At 38.0% G+C, this 21,711-nt stretch overlaps 1 protein-coding gene across 3 annotated transcripts in view; it reads right to left on the minus strand.

The window, feature by feature from the left end:
* BNC2 (basonuclin zinc finger protein 2) overlaps positions 1-21,116 on the minus strand; it is a 474,973-nt gene extending 453,857 nt beyond the window's left edge. For 2 of the 3 annotated variants that reach the window (XM_083184331.1, XM_083184322.1), the window contains exon 1: positions 20,642-21,114. In XM_083184331.1, coding sequence (XP_083040457.1) covers positions 20,642-20,644 — 3 coding nt within the window. In that variant the 5' untranslated portion in view covers positions 20,645-21,114. Of the gene's footprint in view, positions 1-20,641 lie in introns of all 3 variants that reach the window. The other variant, XM_083184360.1, reaches the window with a different exon arrangement.
* Positions 21,117-21,711: the final 595 nt, after the last annotated feature.

Below are 21,711 nucleotides of genomic sequence, written 5' to 3' on the forward strand. Positions count from 1 at the left end.
GTATCCAATTACCCGTGATCAATGATCACGGGTAATTGTGTCACAGTGCAGGCAAAGCAACATCCCTATAAACGCCAGATTTTCAGAACTGTGGCAGTGAAAACACAAGATTCATATTAAAACATTATATATATATATATATATATATATATATATATATATATATATATACACACATACTTTTTTTTAATTTAATGAGAGATCTAATTGGATACCCCATAAAAAATATTGTCAAAACATCGGGACAAATTGTGAAAAGCAGTTTTTTTGCTCCTGTTTAATCGCATGTAATTGAATACCACATTTAGTCTTCCACTATACTTTTTCTATAAGGAATTCATAAAATAGGCATACATGGCTATAAAAATATTTAATCATACAACCAAAAGTAACCTACATCTAAAGACAACGGGATTCATAGTCAACTAACCTCAAAACTGTATTTCCCAATCATTCTACAGTATAGAAACTGTGTATTATTTTTATGTACTAAAACAATATTCTGCCAAAGAAACCTTCCACTACAAAAATGTTAAACGCAAATAAACATACCTTATTTCATCACATAAATGGTTAAGAATTCCAACAAGACGCTATACTGGTGAGTGCTTTCATTTTATTGCAAGTCCTCTACAACTTGTTAAGAGACACTGATGCTTTATGATCATAATAAAGGAACATTTAGGTGGTAATGTTAGCAGCGCAATGTAGATAAAAAACACAATGGCGATATGACAAGCAAGCCAATAATGGTTTTGGGACAGCTGTATAAATGATGAATGCAACATATATTTTGTGTGATGATTTTTAAGGAAGAAAATGCTTTTGATTTTATGTCCACAGCTTTACTTCCTAATGGCTCAGCTGAGGGTAAGGCTCAGATTGTTTCACCCTTATCTAAACTTATAGAACAGTAGTTCTGATATGCAATGCACATTACAAAGCTTCTTGTCCTGTAAAATAGGAAATGCAAGTTGAGATAAATAACAGTATGTGTTTCTGAAACATATAGGGCGGTATTCAATGAGGCAGAATCGCCAAGTTTTATGGCGATTCTGTGTTTTTTTCGTGTGTGCCGGCGATTTTTGGAGCTGAAAAAGCGAATCACCCTATTCAACGACCTCTATTCGCCGATGACGACCGGTGAATGAAGCACCAATCGCCAAATGTTATTCTCTACAAATCACCGGTTTTTGTCTATAGGAATTTTCATGGGGATTCGCCGGTAGTCGACGGGAATCACCATGAATCGCCAAAAGTGTATTCAATGAGAAGTTGGCGATTCTTATTTCTTGTTTCATATCGCCGTTCCTCACCGAGTGTCCCTCGTCATCTTTTTATGGTGAACTTTTATAGGAACCTGTGAAATAATTGGTTTTAAGTGTTCAATTTAACTCTGCAAGTGTAATGTATTATTATTTGCTGCCCTTGTGTGATGTGATGGTCGTAGAAGTGCTATACAAATATATATTTAATTTTTTCTGGCATTTTTTTTTTCTCCCACAAAGCACTGTTCTTACCCATGGTGCACCTCACTTACCCATGATTCTCCTCCCCACCTCACTCCTTCGTTTGGCCTTTGAGGAGATTACACAGCTTTTGCAGTCTGCTGTATTGGAATCGTTTTTTCAGGGTAATTTGCATTTTTCTTGCATTTCACTGCAATTTCTTACAGTACTGAAGCTATTTAGGGAAACGCCGGATTGGCTGAGAATCGCCGTTGGGGGCGGCGATTCTCAGCCACGTTGAATAGGGTGACACAGCTAGTCCCGGCGACTCCCGACGAATCCCTACGCTTGGCGAATCGACGTTAAAAAACCGGTGAATGGCTGGCGAATGTAAAATCTGAATCGCTGTGACCAACGATTCAGGTCATTGAATACCGCCCATTGTATGGCACATATATTCTCTAGTGATCAAAAGAAAAAAATGTACTTGTTTCCTAGCACGGCGCCTATCGCATGGCATCATGTACCTTATTTAGTGGTGTGCGATGTGTGCGATGCTTGTACAATTAAATATCGCATAGCATTGCATGCCAGCAAAGGGGATGCGATGCGATTCGATTTTCAATTGTACAAGCACCCATGTCATGAGATGTGATGGGTGCTTACAATGAGATGTAACCCCCAGTATCCACGCCATCCCGAAGCATGGCGAACGCAGCGGTACGCGTCCTCCAACCTTTTCATACCCCCACTATCCACGTCTGTGTGGAGTTGATCTTAGATAGTGTTGCAAGCGCAGCGAGCCACCAAGCCCGAAGCGTGGCAAGCGCAGCGAGGCCCGTGAGGGGACGCGGAATACGAGCCCAAAGCATGGCGAGCGCAGCGAGCTCCACGAGGGGACGCAGAATATATGTAAAGTAATCTGTGTCCCCTCGCGGGGCTCGCAAAACCATGTGCACTGCAGGTGGGGCAGATGTAACACATGCAGAGAGAGTTACATTTAAGTGGGGAGTGTTGAAACTGAAATCTAAATTGCAGTGTAAAAATAATGCAGGCAGTATTTATCCTGCACAGAAACAAAATAACTCACACAAATCTAACTTTCTTTATACATGCTACATCTGCCCCAACTGCAGTGCACAGGATTTTGCCCATTTTGAGAACAAATTTGTCCTGCGATCAGATCTGAATAAGGGCCCATATCAAATTCTTAGATGTATGCTAACATTGTATAAAAATCTTGCCTAACGACTTTCCACCTTTGGTGGGTTGTGTGAATGCAGTCTTCTACCAACATGCAGGGCTGGCCAGCATGTCTCAAACCCAGTTGTGGGGAGCAAATAAGTGACAGTGCTGCTTAGTCTAAACCACTGATGTTGGCCAAATCTACAATATCTAGCAAATATACAATAGGATAGAAGTTTGGGCTCTCAGATGGATAATATGCAATTTTCACTTTAAATGGCTCAAATTTGATATTACATTTATTCCACATAGATTATAAACTTGTGAGCAGGGACTTCCTACTGCTATGATTGTCTGTTATTATCCAGTTTTGCTTTATCACTGTTGCTTCCAGTCGTATAGCACTAAACAGAATTTGCTGCGCTAAATATGAAACTGTTAATAAGAAAAAATACATAAATAAATACATGAATAACTACAAAATAGTGAATTATTTGATCAAACTCTTAGATTCATTTGGTACTCAAAGGGTTGTCAAAATAGGTGTGAAAATTCTCAAAACAAACATTTTTATTCATCATAATGACCTGTAATGTTTACTTTATATAGAAAATATCATCTTTTTTTTTTTTTTACACATGATTTTTTAAATTTGTATCTGTATAACAAATGTGAGCGACGCTGACATTTTTAGCACATCTCTCACAGAGGGTTCAATGTAATATCTGGTGATTAATTTCTTAATTTCTTAGTAGAGTTAAAACTTAAGTCTGTTAATTTAAATGGGAAATTCATTCCTACTGTATGTTTTGTGAAATAAAATAATAGTAGACCCTGGCTTGTACTGTAGTTGCTAAATGTTCAGCATGTCCTAGTAACCATGTGCAGCAAGAAAATCTGTTTAGTTCCACACACTAGAATGTCCATGACCATGTATTTTTCCCATTTATTTCAATTGACACTGCAGCTAAATGAGCTTTCTGCACCCATTGAAAAAAATCTTATTGGTGCTCAAAAACATTGAGTTTACTTTTGTAGATTCTAAATGTATTTCAACAAATATCCCTGCACTACATTTCTACATGTGTATTTTTTAAAATGTTTCCTAAAAAAAAATTAACTATAGAGATTTGGCTTAATTATACATGGATAATAGATTTATATAAATCAACCTTTCGTAAATCTACATTTTACATGTTTGATACCTATAAACCGTCCAAAAATACATAAATATTAAATGAAAGAGTTGCATTGTTATGCCATAAATGTCTCGTAGTAAAGCTATAGTTCTGCCTTACAACCTTATTGGTTATTTTTTTAACCTTTCCATGTTCAAGAGGAGGGGCCTGTATTGTACAAAGCATGAGTGAATAATGAATAAGGTCTGTCTTATGTCCCCAGAAACTTTGAGTAGAATTCAGTGGTGATCATGGCCATTGGGCCTGATACATGTTTGTAAGGAATTGCACAGCCACTAGGAAGCAGATGTGCAATTCCATATAATAAAAGTTCTAATGCAGCAGGAGGCATCTGTAGAAGATACAGTAGGTGCCTACTGTTAGCATTAATGAGAATACAAGTGCTGCTTCTTAGGACGCAGCCTAGGATCACCATCTAATGACACAGACTCTTTTCCTGCCACCCATATACATTTGTTTAATAGATAAATTGATGACTTGTTAATACTGTGGGCAGGTCCCATTGAGAAACTGATTGCTATATTTGATGTGCAAAATGCTTCCATTGGTACTATCAAATATACATTGGATGCTGAAACAGGTGGTAGCTCAACGCGTTTCGCCATGTTAACATGTCTTCTTCAGGAGCTCTTCTTCTACTGCTCCTGAAGAAGACGTGTTAACATGTCGAAACGCGCTGAGCTACCACCTGTTTCAGCATCCAATTGCACCTGTTACCAGACCACCCAGACTGGCTTGAAAAACCCACAGGATTCCACAGTCTCAGTTCTTTGAAACAAAGACGTTTCTGGGTGCACTGATACCTTCTCACTCAAAAAAACCTGCATTTCTACTGAGTTAATCCGGATCCATAAAGCTGGACAATTCTCCGGGACCCATCTAAATTCTCCTTTTTAAATACAGGAGACAGATCATCCAACCGCACATCTGATAACTATTCAACCAATTTGGTGCATTTGGACTGTTGCTTTTAACCATACCCATTGGAGCAATATCCATTCAGAATATTTTTTAACATCCCCCATTTTTTTGGGGCCTACTACAGAGAATTCTCTACAGATAACATCTTACATGTCTTTTTACTTTGTTTAATAAATGTATTTTATTGGTTAATTGTGTAACTTTTGTTATTCAGTCAAACGTTAGCGCTGTATACTTCTTTTTCTTCGTACAATATAATACAGGGAGCTTTACACACTCCCTTATACAGCTGCTTTAACTGCACTTGTGGTTCTCTAATTCTTGTTTGATATATAAAGTGTGTGTGTGTGTATATATACATACACGCTAGTAAGCCTGCTCAAAGCAAAAGCTTTGAAAGCTAGTCTGCTACCTTGTGATTGCCTATGTGTATGTGCATGAGTGAGAGAGAAAGCAATGTAGTTTCACTCATTGCCAATGGATGACCGTGTTTCAGTGCATTGAATATTCATATTAATTGAAAAAGCAACGATTTTGCTTAGCAGTATACTAACCTCTAAGCTCTCTTAAAGTTAATATATTTGTTGTAGAATTGAGAGTTTGGTAAATTATGTTATTACAGCAGTTTTTTTGCTCTTAATGTATGAACACAGCACATATAATAACTATTTTGCATAGTATATTGTTTAAACAGTATTGGATTGGCTTGTTCTGATTGAAAGGGTTCTACTGTAAAAGTCTCATATTAAGAGGTGTATTTACTAAGCCTTTGATGGTGATAAAGTGCACAGCGGTAAAGTACTGTACCAACCAACCGGCTCCCGGCATTTTTCAAACACAGCCTGTAACATGGCAGTTGGAGCTGACTGGCTGGCACCTAAGGGTAAATTTTGTAATTGGGAGTTCAATTAAAGATGGAATGTTTCCCATAGGAATGAATCAGATTCTGATTCTTATTTATTTAGTAGAAGATAATAGAACTCCCATCTTAGTAAATGTACCTCTTTATTTCCATTCACATATACCCCTACATTTTCAAACTGAATAAATGCATGTCAGGCAAACTCTGCAGTTCACAATCTGTTTGGGAAATACAGTATTATTATTATTATTATTATTATTATTATTATTATTATTATTATTATTATTCTACCAGATTGCAAAATAAACTGTTGTAACAATAATTTGTCAATCATGATCAGTTACAGGTTATACATTTTTAGTTTAGAGTTTGCAGCAATATTGGCTACAAGTTATTTCTTTTATCTATCTTATTTTGTTAGTTACTTTATGCTAGGGTTTCTTAACCTATTTAGACCTGAAAACCGTTTATTTATGTGATCAGCTTTGGGATTCATTGTTAATTTGAGGCAATTATCTTCTTAATTACCGGTGTCTACAATTATGCATGGAAGTATTATGGCTACACACATAAAAGGTAAGGTATGAGATGTTATATCCTGAATGTGTGAAACTTGGCACTCGCTAGAAAGGGTGTGTTCTTTCATTTGAGGGGAGGTGTGCAAAACAGTGAAAATAGCGGAAAAGTAGACAGGTGGAGAAGTGGCCCAGATTAAACCAATCAGCTTTTAGGTACCATTTGTATAATAATAGGTAGAAGCCGATGAGAAATTACCGTGGGCAATTTCTACACGTGTCTAACTTTCCGCTCTTTTCACTGATTGATACATCTTCACCTTACTATATGTATGAACTTCTGGTGAAATAAATAGCCCATATGCCTCCTATCCTGTCACCTACAGAAATCCTTAGAAGTTATTTTCTGTTGATCACCGCGCTCACAGATTAATAAAGCCCCGACACTGCACAAAAATAAGCAAGTCCAGGGATGGGAAAGATCCAATAATACATAGGCACATGTATTTGAAAGATGGACGCTCTGTCTTCAAATTAAAATCTCATTATCTTTAATAACCATACTGCATTGCACAAAACATGCACTGCACTGCTCCAAATATTACACTTTACAGAGATGATGAGTGCACTGAAAGAGCTCTGTTTCCCCCATACTGATATACACATGAGACACCCTCATTTAGAAGAGTGTCATATGCCCATTTAATATTTATTAGCTGAGGTTCCTGGTGTTGCTCAGGTTTGGTTGTGCAATTAGCATTACTTGAAGTTTATCCTTCTCTTGTTTCACCACTTTTATTTCTTAAACCCCATGTACTCTACCCCCTCTATGTTATGCAACTCTGCTATATCTTGCCTCCTTGACCCACTTTGGGGTAGTGGCCGGACACTTTTAATTAGGCAACTGTGTCGGGATTGGGGGTCTTAGTGGCTGTGAACCTAATCTGGACCCAATCAAGCCACCTTGCATTGGTTTCGTCCAAAATCTGAAATCTTTCTTAGGTTTATGTACCTCACAAGCATTCTGTAGCATACCCATTATGTTTTATCATGCCCAGTTAGTTCAGCCAAAATGGCATCCATCACTCTGTATCAAAACCACTGGAGCGTTGAGAACGGAGTGCAGTGAGTACGGCTTGTCCCCAGCCCAACACACGCTGATGTATGCTGGTTAATGAGGTCCTTGGAGACTCCGGTCACTGCTATACCTGCTTAATGTGCAGGTAATGGGGAAGCAATATCAAAGGCCCCCCAGATTTGCCCATGGTTGAGGGGTTATCTTCATATATTTTGGGGGGTAGAGGGGTGTGGTCATACCTCCACGATTAAGCCATGCCCATACAATACCACTGCACCACTATCTACTGCCTATGTTCATGATCTCTATAAAGTGCCTCGAGTTATTTTGAAGAAAAATGCTGTATGGATAAAACTGTTAATAGAATTATTACATTGGCATTATCCTAACAATTTATCAATATTAATGGTTAGTGGAATGTCAACAAATGTTATGCATGTTACCAACAAATAGAAATGCAGTTGGTTTCAAGGCAATATTAAAAAATATATATATTTAAGGAATTTGTTATGTGTAATTCAGTTTGCAAATCTCTTAGCAACAGAGAGAAACAACATCAAACTCCCTCATTTTTTAATGGAACCAGATTTGAAGATTGATATTTACAAGTGCCCACAGACAAGAGTCTTGCTTTGAAAGTAATAAATTCAATTAGAGCTGAATTTAACATAGGTTCCAATATCTTACAAGTGGAGCCTGTTACTAGCTAGATACATAATAACTGCTATTGTACAGTGGGGAAAGGGAGAAATCCGGTAAGTTATTTAGTTCAATTTTGTGACTTCCCTACAGGCGGGTTTATTTTTAAAAATGTAATGAGCCATTTTTTTCCTTGTGCATGTGGCAGTACAGCATTGTTTAAAGGGGTCCGATATATGTCGGCGGTCGGAATCCCGGTGGTCGAAATACCGCCGCCGGAATCCTGACTGCTGCAATGCCGACAAGGGGGCGAGGCGTGGATCACCCCCCCCCCCCCTTTGCGGGCTCGCTGCACTCACCATGCAGCAGGCCCGGTGCCTTGCTATGCTCAGCACACTATTTTATTCTCCCTTTATGGGTGTCATGTATTTCTACCACCGGGATTCTGAACGCTGGCATATTGACCACATCCCGTTTAAATGTGCCAGATATTGTGCAAATTTAGCTGGGTCACTTTGGTTATCCTTTAAAATTGTCAGTGGAAGGGTTCACTAGTCATTCTTTTTTTGTCTACAAAGTGATGTTTACATGTAACATATGACTTTTTGGGGCGTCTTTTAATAAGTACATTTTATTAAGTGAAAATGTACTGTACCTTTGGAATTGATAACTGTTTTGGAAATTGCTTAGGTGGATTACCAAACACATTAAGCATAATGTTTTGCTGGATTAAGCAATCTGTACACTAAAAGGTTGATGTTTGAATATTAGTCCCAACGCTAGAAGGTCTATATAAATAAATGTTTTGCATTTAACTCTTATAGATGATTGAACTGTTTATATAGGGACCAGAACTGCAGAGATTTGAGGAGCGCTTCAAGTGGCAGTCAAGAAGGAGGTTACATAGTTACATAGTAGGTAAGGCTGAATAAAGACTTGCGTCCATCTAGTTCAACCTAGGTTTTGATAGCTTATCCCTTGTTGTATAGTATGTTGTGAAATTTTTAAAGACAGATTATGGTAACTATTAGTACCCCTGGATGTTTTTAACCAATAAATGTTTATCCAACCTTAGTTTGAATGTATTTATTGTCTCTGCCGACACCACTTCCCCAGGAAGATTGTTCCAAAGTTTGACTGCTCTGATCCTAAAGAAGTTTTTTCTTCTAAGGGAACAAAATATTTTTTCTTCTAATCTTAACTAGTGCCCTCGAGTCCTAGATTCCTTTCTAGCAGTAAAAAGGGTGTGTGACAGGTCCTTATATTGGACCCCGATATATTTGTACATGTTGAGCATGTCCCCCCTTAAGCGTCGGTTCTCTAGTGTAAATAGTCCCAAATATCTCAATCTCTCCTCATAGCTTAAATTCTCCATTCCCCTAATTAGTTTTGTTGCTTTTCTTTGGATTTTTTCTAATTCTATGATGTCCTTTTTATAGTGTGGGGCCCAGAATTGTACTCCATATTCAAGGTTAGATCTGTGTAAAAACATATTTTGAGGTGGATATATTGTAATGTGGGAGGGCAATGATGTAATGTTGGGTTGGTGGAGGCAGCTAATACATACTTGCCTACTTTTGGAAACTAGTTTCAGGGAGATTGGCAGTACAAATTTGCACAGCGCCCCATTAAGGGTGTGTGTCATGCTCCACCCAAGGGGCATGGTTAGTTCCATATATGGGCGTATATGTGTTAAATGCTTGTTGCGAGATATTTCTAGATAACATTAGTAACTACTGTATACACTTTGGGAAATGTAGCAAGTATAGTGCTGCCTGCAATATTTGTTATTTGGATTATTTGTTTGCAATGATTTGCTGTGAAATTTAGTTTCTTCTCTCTCAGCACAACATATGTGATAATAAATGTGATGCCTATGTAATAAATTCCAAGTGCAAATCCCATTTGATTGTATATATCTATATGTATGTACAGCACCCCACTTTACCGTATGGCCATGACCCGGACTCGTTTTGAGTTAATCCTTAAATTTTTGCATTACAACGATAATGCACAGTGCCCACCCAGAGATGATCCCACCTTTGACCGGGGTCCTGTTACCCCCCCAAAAAAAAAAAGGTAACCGCTGCATAAAGGTGGGTTAGGAGAAATGAGGGAGATTTCTAGACTCTTCAAGGAGAGAGGAAGATATTTCCTATTTCAGGGAGTCTCCTGCAGAATGCAGGAGGGTAGGCAACTATGAGCTAATATATCATAGGGTTTGCTAATGCAATGTGTTGTATCTTTATTACAGGTTAAAGCTGATGGTATAAGGTGGGGAATGCCCAGTTGTATTTATAGGCCAAATTAATTAATTATATTTATGTAATATCAGAACAAGCTTGGATAAGGATGAGGCTGTTTTATTGAGATTGATTTTGACAAAATGAAAAAGAGGAAGAAATAATAAATGTTAGTTATTTTTTGTACATAATGGTAAATTCATTTACATATATGTAAATAATCATTATGTATTGTATTAATTTATATTATGCTGTTTCAAAACATATATGAAATTACATATTTTCACAGTAGCTAAAAGTTTCAGCTAACAAAAATAATAAAATCGATTTGATAATTCTTTGTATAATGATAAGAAAAGTACAAGAATGTTAGAAAACAATTTTAGCAACCTACAGGGTAACACAATTTATCAGTGCATTAACAGCAGATTTACAGTATGTGTACCAGTTCTCAATTAAACTGCTTTACAATTTCTTTGTTTAATGCATGAAAGGCTAATTTCAATGATATTTGAACATGTCTATAAAGAATGCACATAAGCACAAGATACAAAAAAAAACCAATACTGTAAGAATTCAACGCCTTCATATAGATGCTTTAATCATTTGACTTGCTCATGACGCAGACAGAACTACATCCTGCATGTGAGCCCAACATGCTACTTCAGAGAACTGTTGAGAATGATCATGTGATCATGAAAGAGAGGTCACATGATTCCCAAATCCTTTCTAACCTTTGGGGATATTAGTACAATATACTATACAGATTTTACTGTATAAACAGCATCCTCCTATGCAGGGGTTACAAGAGAAATCGAGCAAATTGCCATAAATAAAATAGATATTTGGGTATGGTAGCGTTTCGGCTGTAAATAGTTTCTGCTGTCAATGTACCTGCAATATGTGAACACGGATCAGAATTTGCACTGAATTTTAAGAATTCTGCTCTGTCATTTTGTGTGTCCCTCTGTAGGAGGACAGGCACCAGTAATAGCATAGCAGTCCCACCAAGTTGCAAATCCAGAAGAAAAGCTATATAATACATAAGTGCCTCAGAGGGTTATGCATGTGGTACTTAAATATGATAGGCTTGCCTGAAGAGGTGAGTTTTCAGGGAACGCTTCAAAGTTTGGAGGCTAGTAGAGACTCTTATTGTGCGTGGAAGAGCATTCCATAGGGTGGGGATAAGCCCGATGAAGGTGCTGTAATAGTGAATGGGATGTAGGGATCCAAGCAGAAGAGAGACACAGATCTTGTGCAGAGCGGAGTGGTGGAGTTGGGCGATATTTTGAGATAAGTAAAGAGATATATGTTGGTATAGTATGGTTAATGGCTTTATAAGTATTTTAAATTGAATATGGCAAAATACAGAAAACCAATAGAGGGACTGGCACAGTAGATCAGCAGATGATGTGCATCTTGCTAGGAAGATCAACCTATCAGCAGCATTTAAGAGTGATTGCAGTGGCAAGAGTTTGTTCTTGGGAAGACCAGTAAGGAGACTATTGCAATAGTCAATGCGGGATATAATGAATGCTTGGAAAAGAGATTTAGAAGTGTCTTGTGTAAGATAGGGACGTATTTTGGATATATTTTTTAGATGCATGTAACATGATTTGGAGACAGATTGAATGTGGGGAAAAAAAGGACAGTTCAGAGTCAAGAATGAACCCTAGACAACAAGCTTGTCGGGTAGGGTAAATTGTCAACAGTTATGAAGATATCGTGGTAACTGTTATTGGCTGGTGGGAATATAATTAATTCTGTTTTGGAAATATTGAGTTTGAGGTGGTGAAAAGACATCCAAGATGAGATGGCACAGAGGCATTCAGAGAGCCAAAACCACTGGTGAGAACTCTGGTGTTGATAGATAGATTTGAGTATCGTCCGCATACAAGTGATACTGAAATCCGAAAGAGCTGATTAGTTTTCCAAGAGATGAGGTGTAAATTGACAAAACACTGACTGACAGAGGTAGTGAGAAGGTGGTAGAGTTAGAGAAACGAACACTGAAAGAGCGATCATATAGGCAAGATGAGAACCAGAAAAGGGCTGTATCATTAAGACTTAGAGAGTGTAGTGTTTGTATGAGAAGAGTGTGATCAAGAGTGTCAAATGCAGCAGAAAGATCTATAATGGCATTTAGACTTAGCAGTGACCAGATCATTCATTTCTTTAGTCATTGCTGTCTTTGTGGAGTGCTGGGAATGAAAGCCTGAGAGTTAAGAAGGTGTGTGAGGTGAGAGTAGACAAGTCTCTTAAGTAGCTTGGAGTGGCATGGGAGCTGAGAGATAGGATGGTAGTTAGAAAGAGAGTTAGGGTCAGAAATGTGTTTTTGCAGAATGGGAGTAATAACTGCATGTTTGAACAGAGAAGGAAAAGTACCAATAGAAAGAGAGAGATTGCAGATTTTAGTTAAGGTTGGGATAAGCACAGGAGACAGAGTTTTAATGAATTGAGCAGGTAAGAAGATAAGAAGAGTGTGGATACCTCCTTTTCATTTGTGGGCACACATGAAAGAAAGGGTTCAGTTGGGGAAGTAAGTAGGTTAGAGGCTGCAGAAGAGCATGCCATTTCATCTTGGATGTTATCAATCTTGGCCTCAAAGTAGGAAGCAAGTTCTTGTGCACTAATGGTAGCCGTGGGGAGAAGGGGGAGGGTATAGAATTTAATTGTTAAAAGTCGCTTAGGGTTGGTGGCATGAGAAAAAATGAGAGATTGGAAGTATGTTTGTTTGACAGTGACCACAGCATTGCAGTAGGAGTGATAGATAGTCTTATTTGTGAGAAAATCACTCATATTACAAGATTTATGCCACTTGCATTCTAGTTACATGACTGATTTTGTAATTGTCTTTTTATTTTGGAGGGCCACGGCTGGCATCTAAGCCTGTGTGATGTGTAATTGGAAGCTGGAGCCACTTCATCAAGGGCTGTTTCAAGAGTCTGGTACAGGTGAGATACAGCAGTGTCAGGAGAGCTACAGTAAATGTAGAAATTGTTGAGAGCATTTACACGCACACGCTTACACACTAAAGGTTAATTTTTGCTGTGTATTGCAGGACCTGAAGGCAAACATTAGATTGACTTAGCAACAAGGTTTGTGACATCAAAGAAAATGCAGTAAATGTATGAAGGATTGAGGGTGATACCTTGGAGATTCAGAGGGTGACAGGAGGGAGAGGATGATGGGGAGATAGTGATGCAGGGGATAGGAATATGGTGAGACAGTGAGTGTCGGGAAGAGATAGTTGGAGACTGAAAGGCATTTGGTGACAGGGAGAGGCAAATGGTGACACTAGGCAATGGGTGATAGGGTGAGTCAGTGGGTGATGCCAGGGAATAAGTGATAAAAGAAGGACATGGGTGACACAGGGGGAGGCAGTGAGTGAAAGAGAGAGGGTGACAGAAGAAAGTTGATGTGAAGAGATATTGGGAGATAGAGAAAAAGTGTCTGACAGGGAAAAGCAGTGGTTAACAACGAGAATGTGATAAGGAGATGCAGTAAATGACAGGGAGAGTTAGAGGGTGACAAGGAGAGGGTGATTCCTTGGAGAGGCAGTAGGTGAAAGGAAAGACTTGGTGATGGGAAGATAGTGACACAACAGTCAATAGGTTGACCACTATTGGTCAACAGTCAAAAGCTTGACACATGCATTAGGTCGACATGGTCAAAGGGTTGACAAAAGCAATGGGTCCACCTGGAAAAGGTCAATGTGAAAAATGCTTCAGGCCACTTAAGAGTGATGGGTCCTGTTTCAATTCACTGACTGCACTGCCACTAGCTCAACCCCAGGTCCAGGAGAAGTCTGACAGGCTGACTGACAGCCAGTAGCATCATCCTGATGGCAGGTGTGTCACTTAAATTTAAAAAAATTGGCCTAAATAACGTCAGCAGCACGTGAATTGGTAGCTCCCCCCAAATCCGCCTATGGGCATATCACAAACTTGGATTTATTTTTAAGAAATCGCTATAATGTTTATTAACTTATGCAGTATTTATATACTTACACTTCCAGGACATGTAACGTGGTAACAGTCTATCTCTGCGAGCACTTGCAAGCAAGGCAAGAGGTCTTTAACAACAGCAACATAATTAACATGAATAAGCTAACACATCCCCTCGCATGCATCCGCTAGCAGAAGAAATCATTTGTTGGTCGCTGACCGTCGAATGATTTCTCCTGCCTTCTGAAATCAAAGTCAGTCTCAACTGACTTTTATTTCCTTTGGTGTCCTCCGAAGATGGAGCGGGTGCCCTCCTGTGATGTCAGCTGCCCACCCCCGGAAGGCATTGGCCCATCTGCGGTCCCATGAGAATGCCCAGCGTTTTTATGGGGATGCCCATGAAACGCTGCGCGCTCCAATGGTCCAGCAGCGTTTCTGCTGATGTCCAACACCCGGCACTCCCTCCCCGCAATGAATGGCCTGGGTGTGTAATTTGGTACCAGGGTTTGCACGTGCGCAGAAATGCGCATGCGCAAACCCCATACCATCAGTGCAAGGCTGAATTTGGCCCTTTCTAATCGTTAGTGAATTAAGCCCTTTATTAATCCTGAGTATATTTTTTTTACTATATTTTCACAGATGTTCTGTACTAATTTTGTTTTGGTAACTACAGTAGGTAGTCATTAAAATATTATTTTATATGAAGGTTTATCAAGTATACATTCTGCAGTTTAAGTCATTATCTACCATACGGTCGTTTTAAGTCTATCAATCGTTTGGTTTGATGTTCTTTTTCTTCAGTATCAATCGTTTGGTTTGATGTTCTTTTTCTTCAGTATGCTAACTACTTTTATCAACTAAGCTACGCCATCAGTAGGCTACTGTGGGTTACTGCACTCCATTAATAGTATGTGGAGATTTGTTCACAACTTTTGCGCACGTTTTTTCTTAATTACAGTATATCAGATTGTAACAATACAAATTGCATCCCCAATTATAGAAAGTGCAGTGGTCGTTTTCATTTTTTCCTCACAAACATGAAAACTGAAACTCATTTCATTGAACTTTTTTATCTACACACGAGGAATTAATATATTATCAACAATGTTTGGGAAATGTTCTTCTGGAGCAGCTGTAATCACCAAGGCCAGACATTCCTTGCCGCATCTTGTCTCACTTTCACCATTGTCTGCCCCCCTCTGAACTTGCAGGTGCAAAGACATTAATCAATTATGACATTATAGAAAGCCATTTATTAAGCCTTGTAATGTAATTAATATCATTTGATTAAGCCAAAACACAGATTGTTCAGGACAGCATTAAAGTAATAGCTTATCTTCTCCCATTTGCTGGGATAGAAACATTTTATAATATAAATCACTAGTACTGTGCAGTGAATATAATCCTCAAGGTTTCATTTTCATTTAGAAAAAAAAACAAAACAGCACTGAATGCACTTTATCATTCAGAAGCTGTACTCTTCCTTCCAGTTCTTAAGACTCCTGAGGACCTGAGAGTGATAAACAAAAAGCCTCATATTGGGCTCTTGGAAATACGACAGTGGAATTATTTGCTGTCTCTGCATCTGGTTGAAAGAATTTGTACAATTCATTCAGAATTTGTATCACAAAAACATTCTCTAGTTGCAGCGTGGCCTTGACTGCAAAAGCAATCTGTTCTCATTATGAACAGTAAATAAATTACCATCATGCACAGATTAACCCTTTTGCTAAACAGATTAGATTGAACAAATAAAATATTATAATAAACTAATATAACAAAAAAAATTAATCTAAAAAATAGTTAAAGAACAAAGTCAGTTTGCAGTTTATCCGAGCACCACTGTTGGGTAGTAATTTGGCATGTTCTATGGGGAAACCCTCATTTCAGCATTACATTAATTAATACAAACATTGCGAGATCTAAATCTAGTAGGAAACGACTGTTCTTTATATAACTTGCAATATTCTTTACACAATGTATGAGATCTTTCTACAGACATCTAAATAAGGTACTTCTCTGCATTTTTTTGGACACATTCTATAAATTTCCAGCTTTGAACCACACGCCTTGAATACCAGACAACAGTGTATCAGAAGTTCAAGTAGGTTCATCTGCTAATCTGAGGGGTAAATGTGAAAAGGTTCATTTAGTACCGTTCCTAAAGTAGGCAATGTTTGTAGGTTTACTCAGGATTGTATTATTAAATAATATGGGAATGTTGGGAAAATATCAGAATAGCACTGGATTATATATATTTGTTTGTGTTAAACTGATTTAATCTTCACCATACCCAAACAAACGTAAAGTGAAGGATTACAAATTGTGGTTATTAGGTTTAAAGATAGTGAAGGAATGGTATGGCATACAAAAATCTCAGTCATTGGCGGGAGTCATTTCATATTAGGAAGACCGTGATAAGAAATACAAGGACTAATACGAATGGATAAACAACCTGAGTGTAATATGTTGATGAGGTGAGATGGAATAAAGAATAAGAACGATTATTATATGTAGGTACTAATTGTATATATCAATGTTAAACTAGCACTGGAGTGCTAAAGTGTATTTAAATATAATTAAAATATGGTAATATAAATAGAAATGAAAGAAAGGCAAGATGCCGGACCAGAGGTAAAACGAGTACAATACTTAAATTCATGCCAAAAGTAAAGAAACAAATAAACTCTGATATACTGTATATATTATTTGTATACGCATACATGCAAATATAGTAGCAGAACTGCGTTTAACATAAATAAATAACATAACAATGCGCAGTGCTGGCTTCTGACTCATATAAATGAGCTCACTGTGAAGTATTTCTGATGTGCCTGTTACCATTGCATTTTGAAATGCACCAAAAAAGTCACTTAATAAAACAGAGCAAAAAAAAACCTTTGTCGTTAGTCATGACTGAATTATGAGCTGTAAAACAAGACCAAAAAGTGTCAAAACATAAATATGTCTCATTTAAATGTACTTAGCCATCACCACCTGGTATTACCAGCAATCTATATAACATACGCTCTATTAAACATGCAATCTATGGAACTAAAAATACTGCTATCCGGAACATTGGATTGCCTCTAGTTAATAGTTTGTATATATCTGCATGTATACTCTCGATGCTTGAATAACACAGACCATAGATCTCTATGTGTAAGGACTGGATGGCTGGGTACAGTTAGATCCGTGTAATTATTATGAATATTAAATGTCTTCTACATCATTTGAGAATAAAACACACTAATAAAGAAGAAATACATTTTTAGCATCTTTGAACATTTTATGTATTTATTACTTAATCCCTTCTGAGTTACTTTAATATAAGTTACCTTAATAGAGTACAAGATACAGCATGCAGCTGGTACTTAGCACGTCACCTCATCCCCACAAAAGCTTCATTGTTGACAAAACAGTGACTGTACAAGTGTGTGTAAACCTCACCTTCACTGACATATAATGTGTGTTTAACCCTTACTATGGTTTTCTTCAGACAGCTTGCTAAATAATACTTCAATACTGCAGGTAACATAAGCTTATGTATGCATTTCATACGTTATGTCAACATTCTTTATTTAATAATGCATACCAGCTTTCTCTGGTCATTCCTGTCCCTTGGGGTCTAACTTGGAAGGTTAGTAAAAATAATAAAAATCAAGGAAAAAAAAACAAAAAAAAGATCATTCACTAGGAAAGATCAAATAAGAAAACTGTAGGGACATCACCGGGTCACAGAGCGGGGAACTCTGCAGACCTGTTCTTCATTAACTAGTCTGTCTGGGGATGCCACATTGTACCTATCCACAGCCTTATTGAACTGCATACCTCTCCTCTGTTCCAGTGTTCTAGGCTCTAGTGCATTGTACACCCTGCTGCTGACAAGTTACAGAGGGACCAAGGCAGAAACATGAAAGTACTTTTTCTTTCTTGTCTTAACCAGGTTTTTTTTTTCTTTCTTAAAAAGAGGACACAGTATTGGCTCAGGACATGGTAAGATGAAATGAGAGGTCCGGGATGGACTTGGAGCAGAGCAGATAAAAGTAATCAAATGACACTCCTGGAATGCAAATTGGCATTCTTCACTACAGCCATTGCACAACCAAGAAATATCTCTGACAGCACACAGGATTAGGACAAAATGTTATGTAAAGCACAGAGAAAATGATCTGACACACTAGCACAGGCTATAAGAGTTAAATTGAAGTGCTAAATTATAAAATTGCTAAGGTTTTCATTTTGAAACTACAATTTAAAAAAAAAAAAAAGCTCAAATATTTGCTGCTTAATTTCTACATTTAGGATTTCTTTTTTTTTTTTTTACTGTTGTTGTACTTTATCCCAAATTTTGCAGAGGCCAATTGTAAATAAATCAACAGCATTGTAATATATATTTAAATAAAGTATGCAAACTATGATAGACCAGCCGCTCACAAACTCTACTCATTTCTTTACAGTAATTATTATACATTGATATATTTGAATATACAAAAACATATAAATATATATTATTTTAAAAGCTTAAAAAAAAATTCAAATGTACTTTTTACTGTTTTTCAAGGTGTTCAAAATAAAACTAGCGCCCTTAAAAACCATTGTGTAAGACAAAATGACAAAAAGAAAATCAAATTGAATCTTAATTCTTATTCACATATAAAATATATTTGCATACATACACGCTACACACACACACACGCACGCACGCACACATACACACACATTTTCAGCCTATAACACTGCTTCATTATACTGTGGATTTTCCCTCGCAGTGCACATAACTGCTAACATAACTAATGTTTTCTAGTTAAATTAAACATCCACCTCTGATATAACATTCCTTAACTAAATAAAGAATAGACTCTGCCATAGCAGAGTTTTTGAGCTATGTAAACTCTGAAAAACACTAGCAAGCGCTGTAGCTACAAAAGCTTCTAACAGAACGTGTGACAGATTTTGTGTTCTTAGTGACACGGATATGTGTAAAGCCTGTAGCATTTTTACAGGCAACTATTTATGCATGCTGTAGGTCCGTACTGAAAAATTGTACTGGACATCCACTGGTTTCACATTGGTACAGTATATACTGTACTCACTGTAGATTAAGCATCCATGTTCAGAAGATTTGGATTGAAATCTAACTTTCTTACTTTCCTTTTTTTTAGTATATTGAAAATCAATATACTGTATAAAACAAAACCATAAGTAGCATAGTAAAAAAAAAAAAAAAAAAGACGCTAAATCTCCTTGAAGTACACATAGAACATTATTCACTATTTATTATTAATACATATAATAAACAGAATGTGAAAACTGTACATATGACTTAAATTTTGCTAAGGGACTTAACTCCCGAATCTTTTGAGTAGGAAACATTTGGAACGCTCTTGCATACAAGCCCATACATTTCCCTGTCACTGTGTCCCACTGGTGCAGATTATTCTATGATGCCTATTGTCCATCAAGTTTTACAACAGCTTAACTCTGGGGTTAAATGCAAGCAGTCATAAATCTCATGCTGCTTTCAGAACCACTTTACTTTCTGTCAGCATCGCTGCCACCACTGTGTTTGGGCTGTGTCACAGTCCCTTCTCTCTTTTCCTATGTTTTCTTGCTACCATTTTTGACAGGCCTATCTCCCACACTCCACCGCAGCCTTTGATCATTTGAACAAGACATGTCACATTAAGGAGTGCAGAGAGGCACACACACACACACACACACACACACACACACAAAAAGTCTAAGCCTTTATATCTGGCCTTTGCCACTTAGAAGAGGTGAGAAGAGCACCCATCCTCCATCTCAGCTCCATGCTGCATTCTACATGCAGAAGCAAGGACAGGGGGATGATCTGGTAAACAGGGCACTGAGATCTGTCTGTGATAATCACTGGGGCAGTAGGGTGGTGATTCCTGCAAGTGCAAGTGATCACACATAAACACATAAATAAGCCAGCCCTGCCAGCGACGGTTAACTTCACTTCCTAAAATGTGCTGCCACTTGCCGGCATGAGTATGAAACTTTAGGAGCAGGAAAGTGAAGCTGGTGAACATCCTTACAACTGACCAGCAAACATATGGAAAATATAGATACATATGCTTAAAATGATTCCTCAGATGTAAGCGGATTTAATGTTGAAGTTTTTATGTATCGCATTCATGCACATTAAGTACATATTTTTATGGTAGAAAAAGTATAGATTGTTCTATGTGTGTCTTTCATATACTGCAGTCTATTCCTGAAGTAGCAGAAAAAGTTAGGAGCAACACAAGACTTTCAAAGCAGACAATATATAATTGTGTAGTGCCACAGGCAGCAGCATCATTATTAACAGCCACGTCTTATGGAGGGAGCATAAATGCTCCCTACATCCCTGGTTTCACAATATATAATTGCATCCCCACCATATATTTTAATGTCCCTGTGTGATTGTACCCTGCATCTAATAAAGATACCGTCACTGATATAAAAAAATGCACTCATTCAATATATGAATATTCCCAGAAAATGCAGCGATTGTGCACACAATACGTGTTTATAGTGCAGACAGTGAGACAAATCAATAATGCATTCCCCATGTTATCGTGAGGGAGTTGCTTACCATGACTGCATGCTCCTTCTGACTCTCACAAAACTCCTGTGTACGGTTTCTTCTCAGTAGCTGAGGCAGGCAGACTTTGTCAGTATCTGTCCCAACTTTTCTCTTGTCAGTAAACTCTCGGATCCTCTTTTTTTTTTTTTCCTGGGCAAACTTGTCACTTATCTTCAGGTATTTTGTTCATTATTTTGTTCATTCAGCAGCTATTTTAAAGCCAAATATATCGGTGAGGGAGGCAGGATTTAGTTCTGCCAAAAAAAAAAAAAAAAAGTTGAGGAAAAGTTGAAGACATCCAACTGCATCAGGGCAGAGAGAGAGAGAAAGAGGGAGAGAGAGAGGGGAGTATGAAGTAAAGGATGGGAGGGAATCACAGTAATCCCCTCTGCTTGTATATTTACTCTACCTAGTGTGACTTAAAAAGGATCTGAAGCAGATCAGCTCTAGTCACATTTCTGTCCTTTCCTTTTACTGGAACAGTTACACAGTTAGTTCTGCTGCCTAAAAGGCACTCGTTATCTTGTGTATGGATCAGCACCGGAGACGGAGTCTATAAGCATGGTTAGCCCCCTACATATAATATTTGGTCATTCTGCTTAGTTTATGAATTGGGATTTGGGGGGGGGGGGGGTGGAGGTGAAACATGGGGACAGTAGTAAGAACTTGAAGTCTTTGCTAAGACTGCCCTTAAGACTGCCCTTTCTGCTGTGTGTGTGTCATCCTTATCAGCACAGCTAGCTCAGACACTGCTCCAAGAACAAGGCGGTGGGAGGGAAATAAGCTGTGGAATACTGACAGTACAAAGAAAGAAATGTTAAGCGCTCAAAACTTGGCTACTTCAGATAAAGTTTTGCCCTAAGACTGGTTCTGCTGTCTGTGGCTTCCCAGCTCCTGTGTCTGTGTGTGAATGTGGGTTTGGAAGAATGTGTCTTTCTATTTTTTTTTATACTTTTCCTTTCCTCCTCCTCAGCCGTCACGGTGTAAGTTTGCAGGGTAAAGAGTCACATCTGTGTGTGACACTGAGCCAACCCAACTAACCCTGCCCTGGAGACACAAGAAAAATACTAAGCAGCCCG

Source organism: Crinia signifera, chromosome 1, assembly GCF_055691185.1.
Source record: "Crinia signifera chromosome 1, ASM5569118v1, whole genome shotgun sequence".
NCBI lineage: Eukaryota > Metazoa > Chordata > Amphibia > Anura > Myobatrachidae > Crinia > Crinia signifera.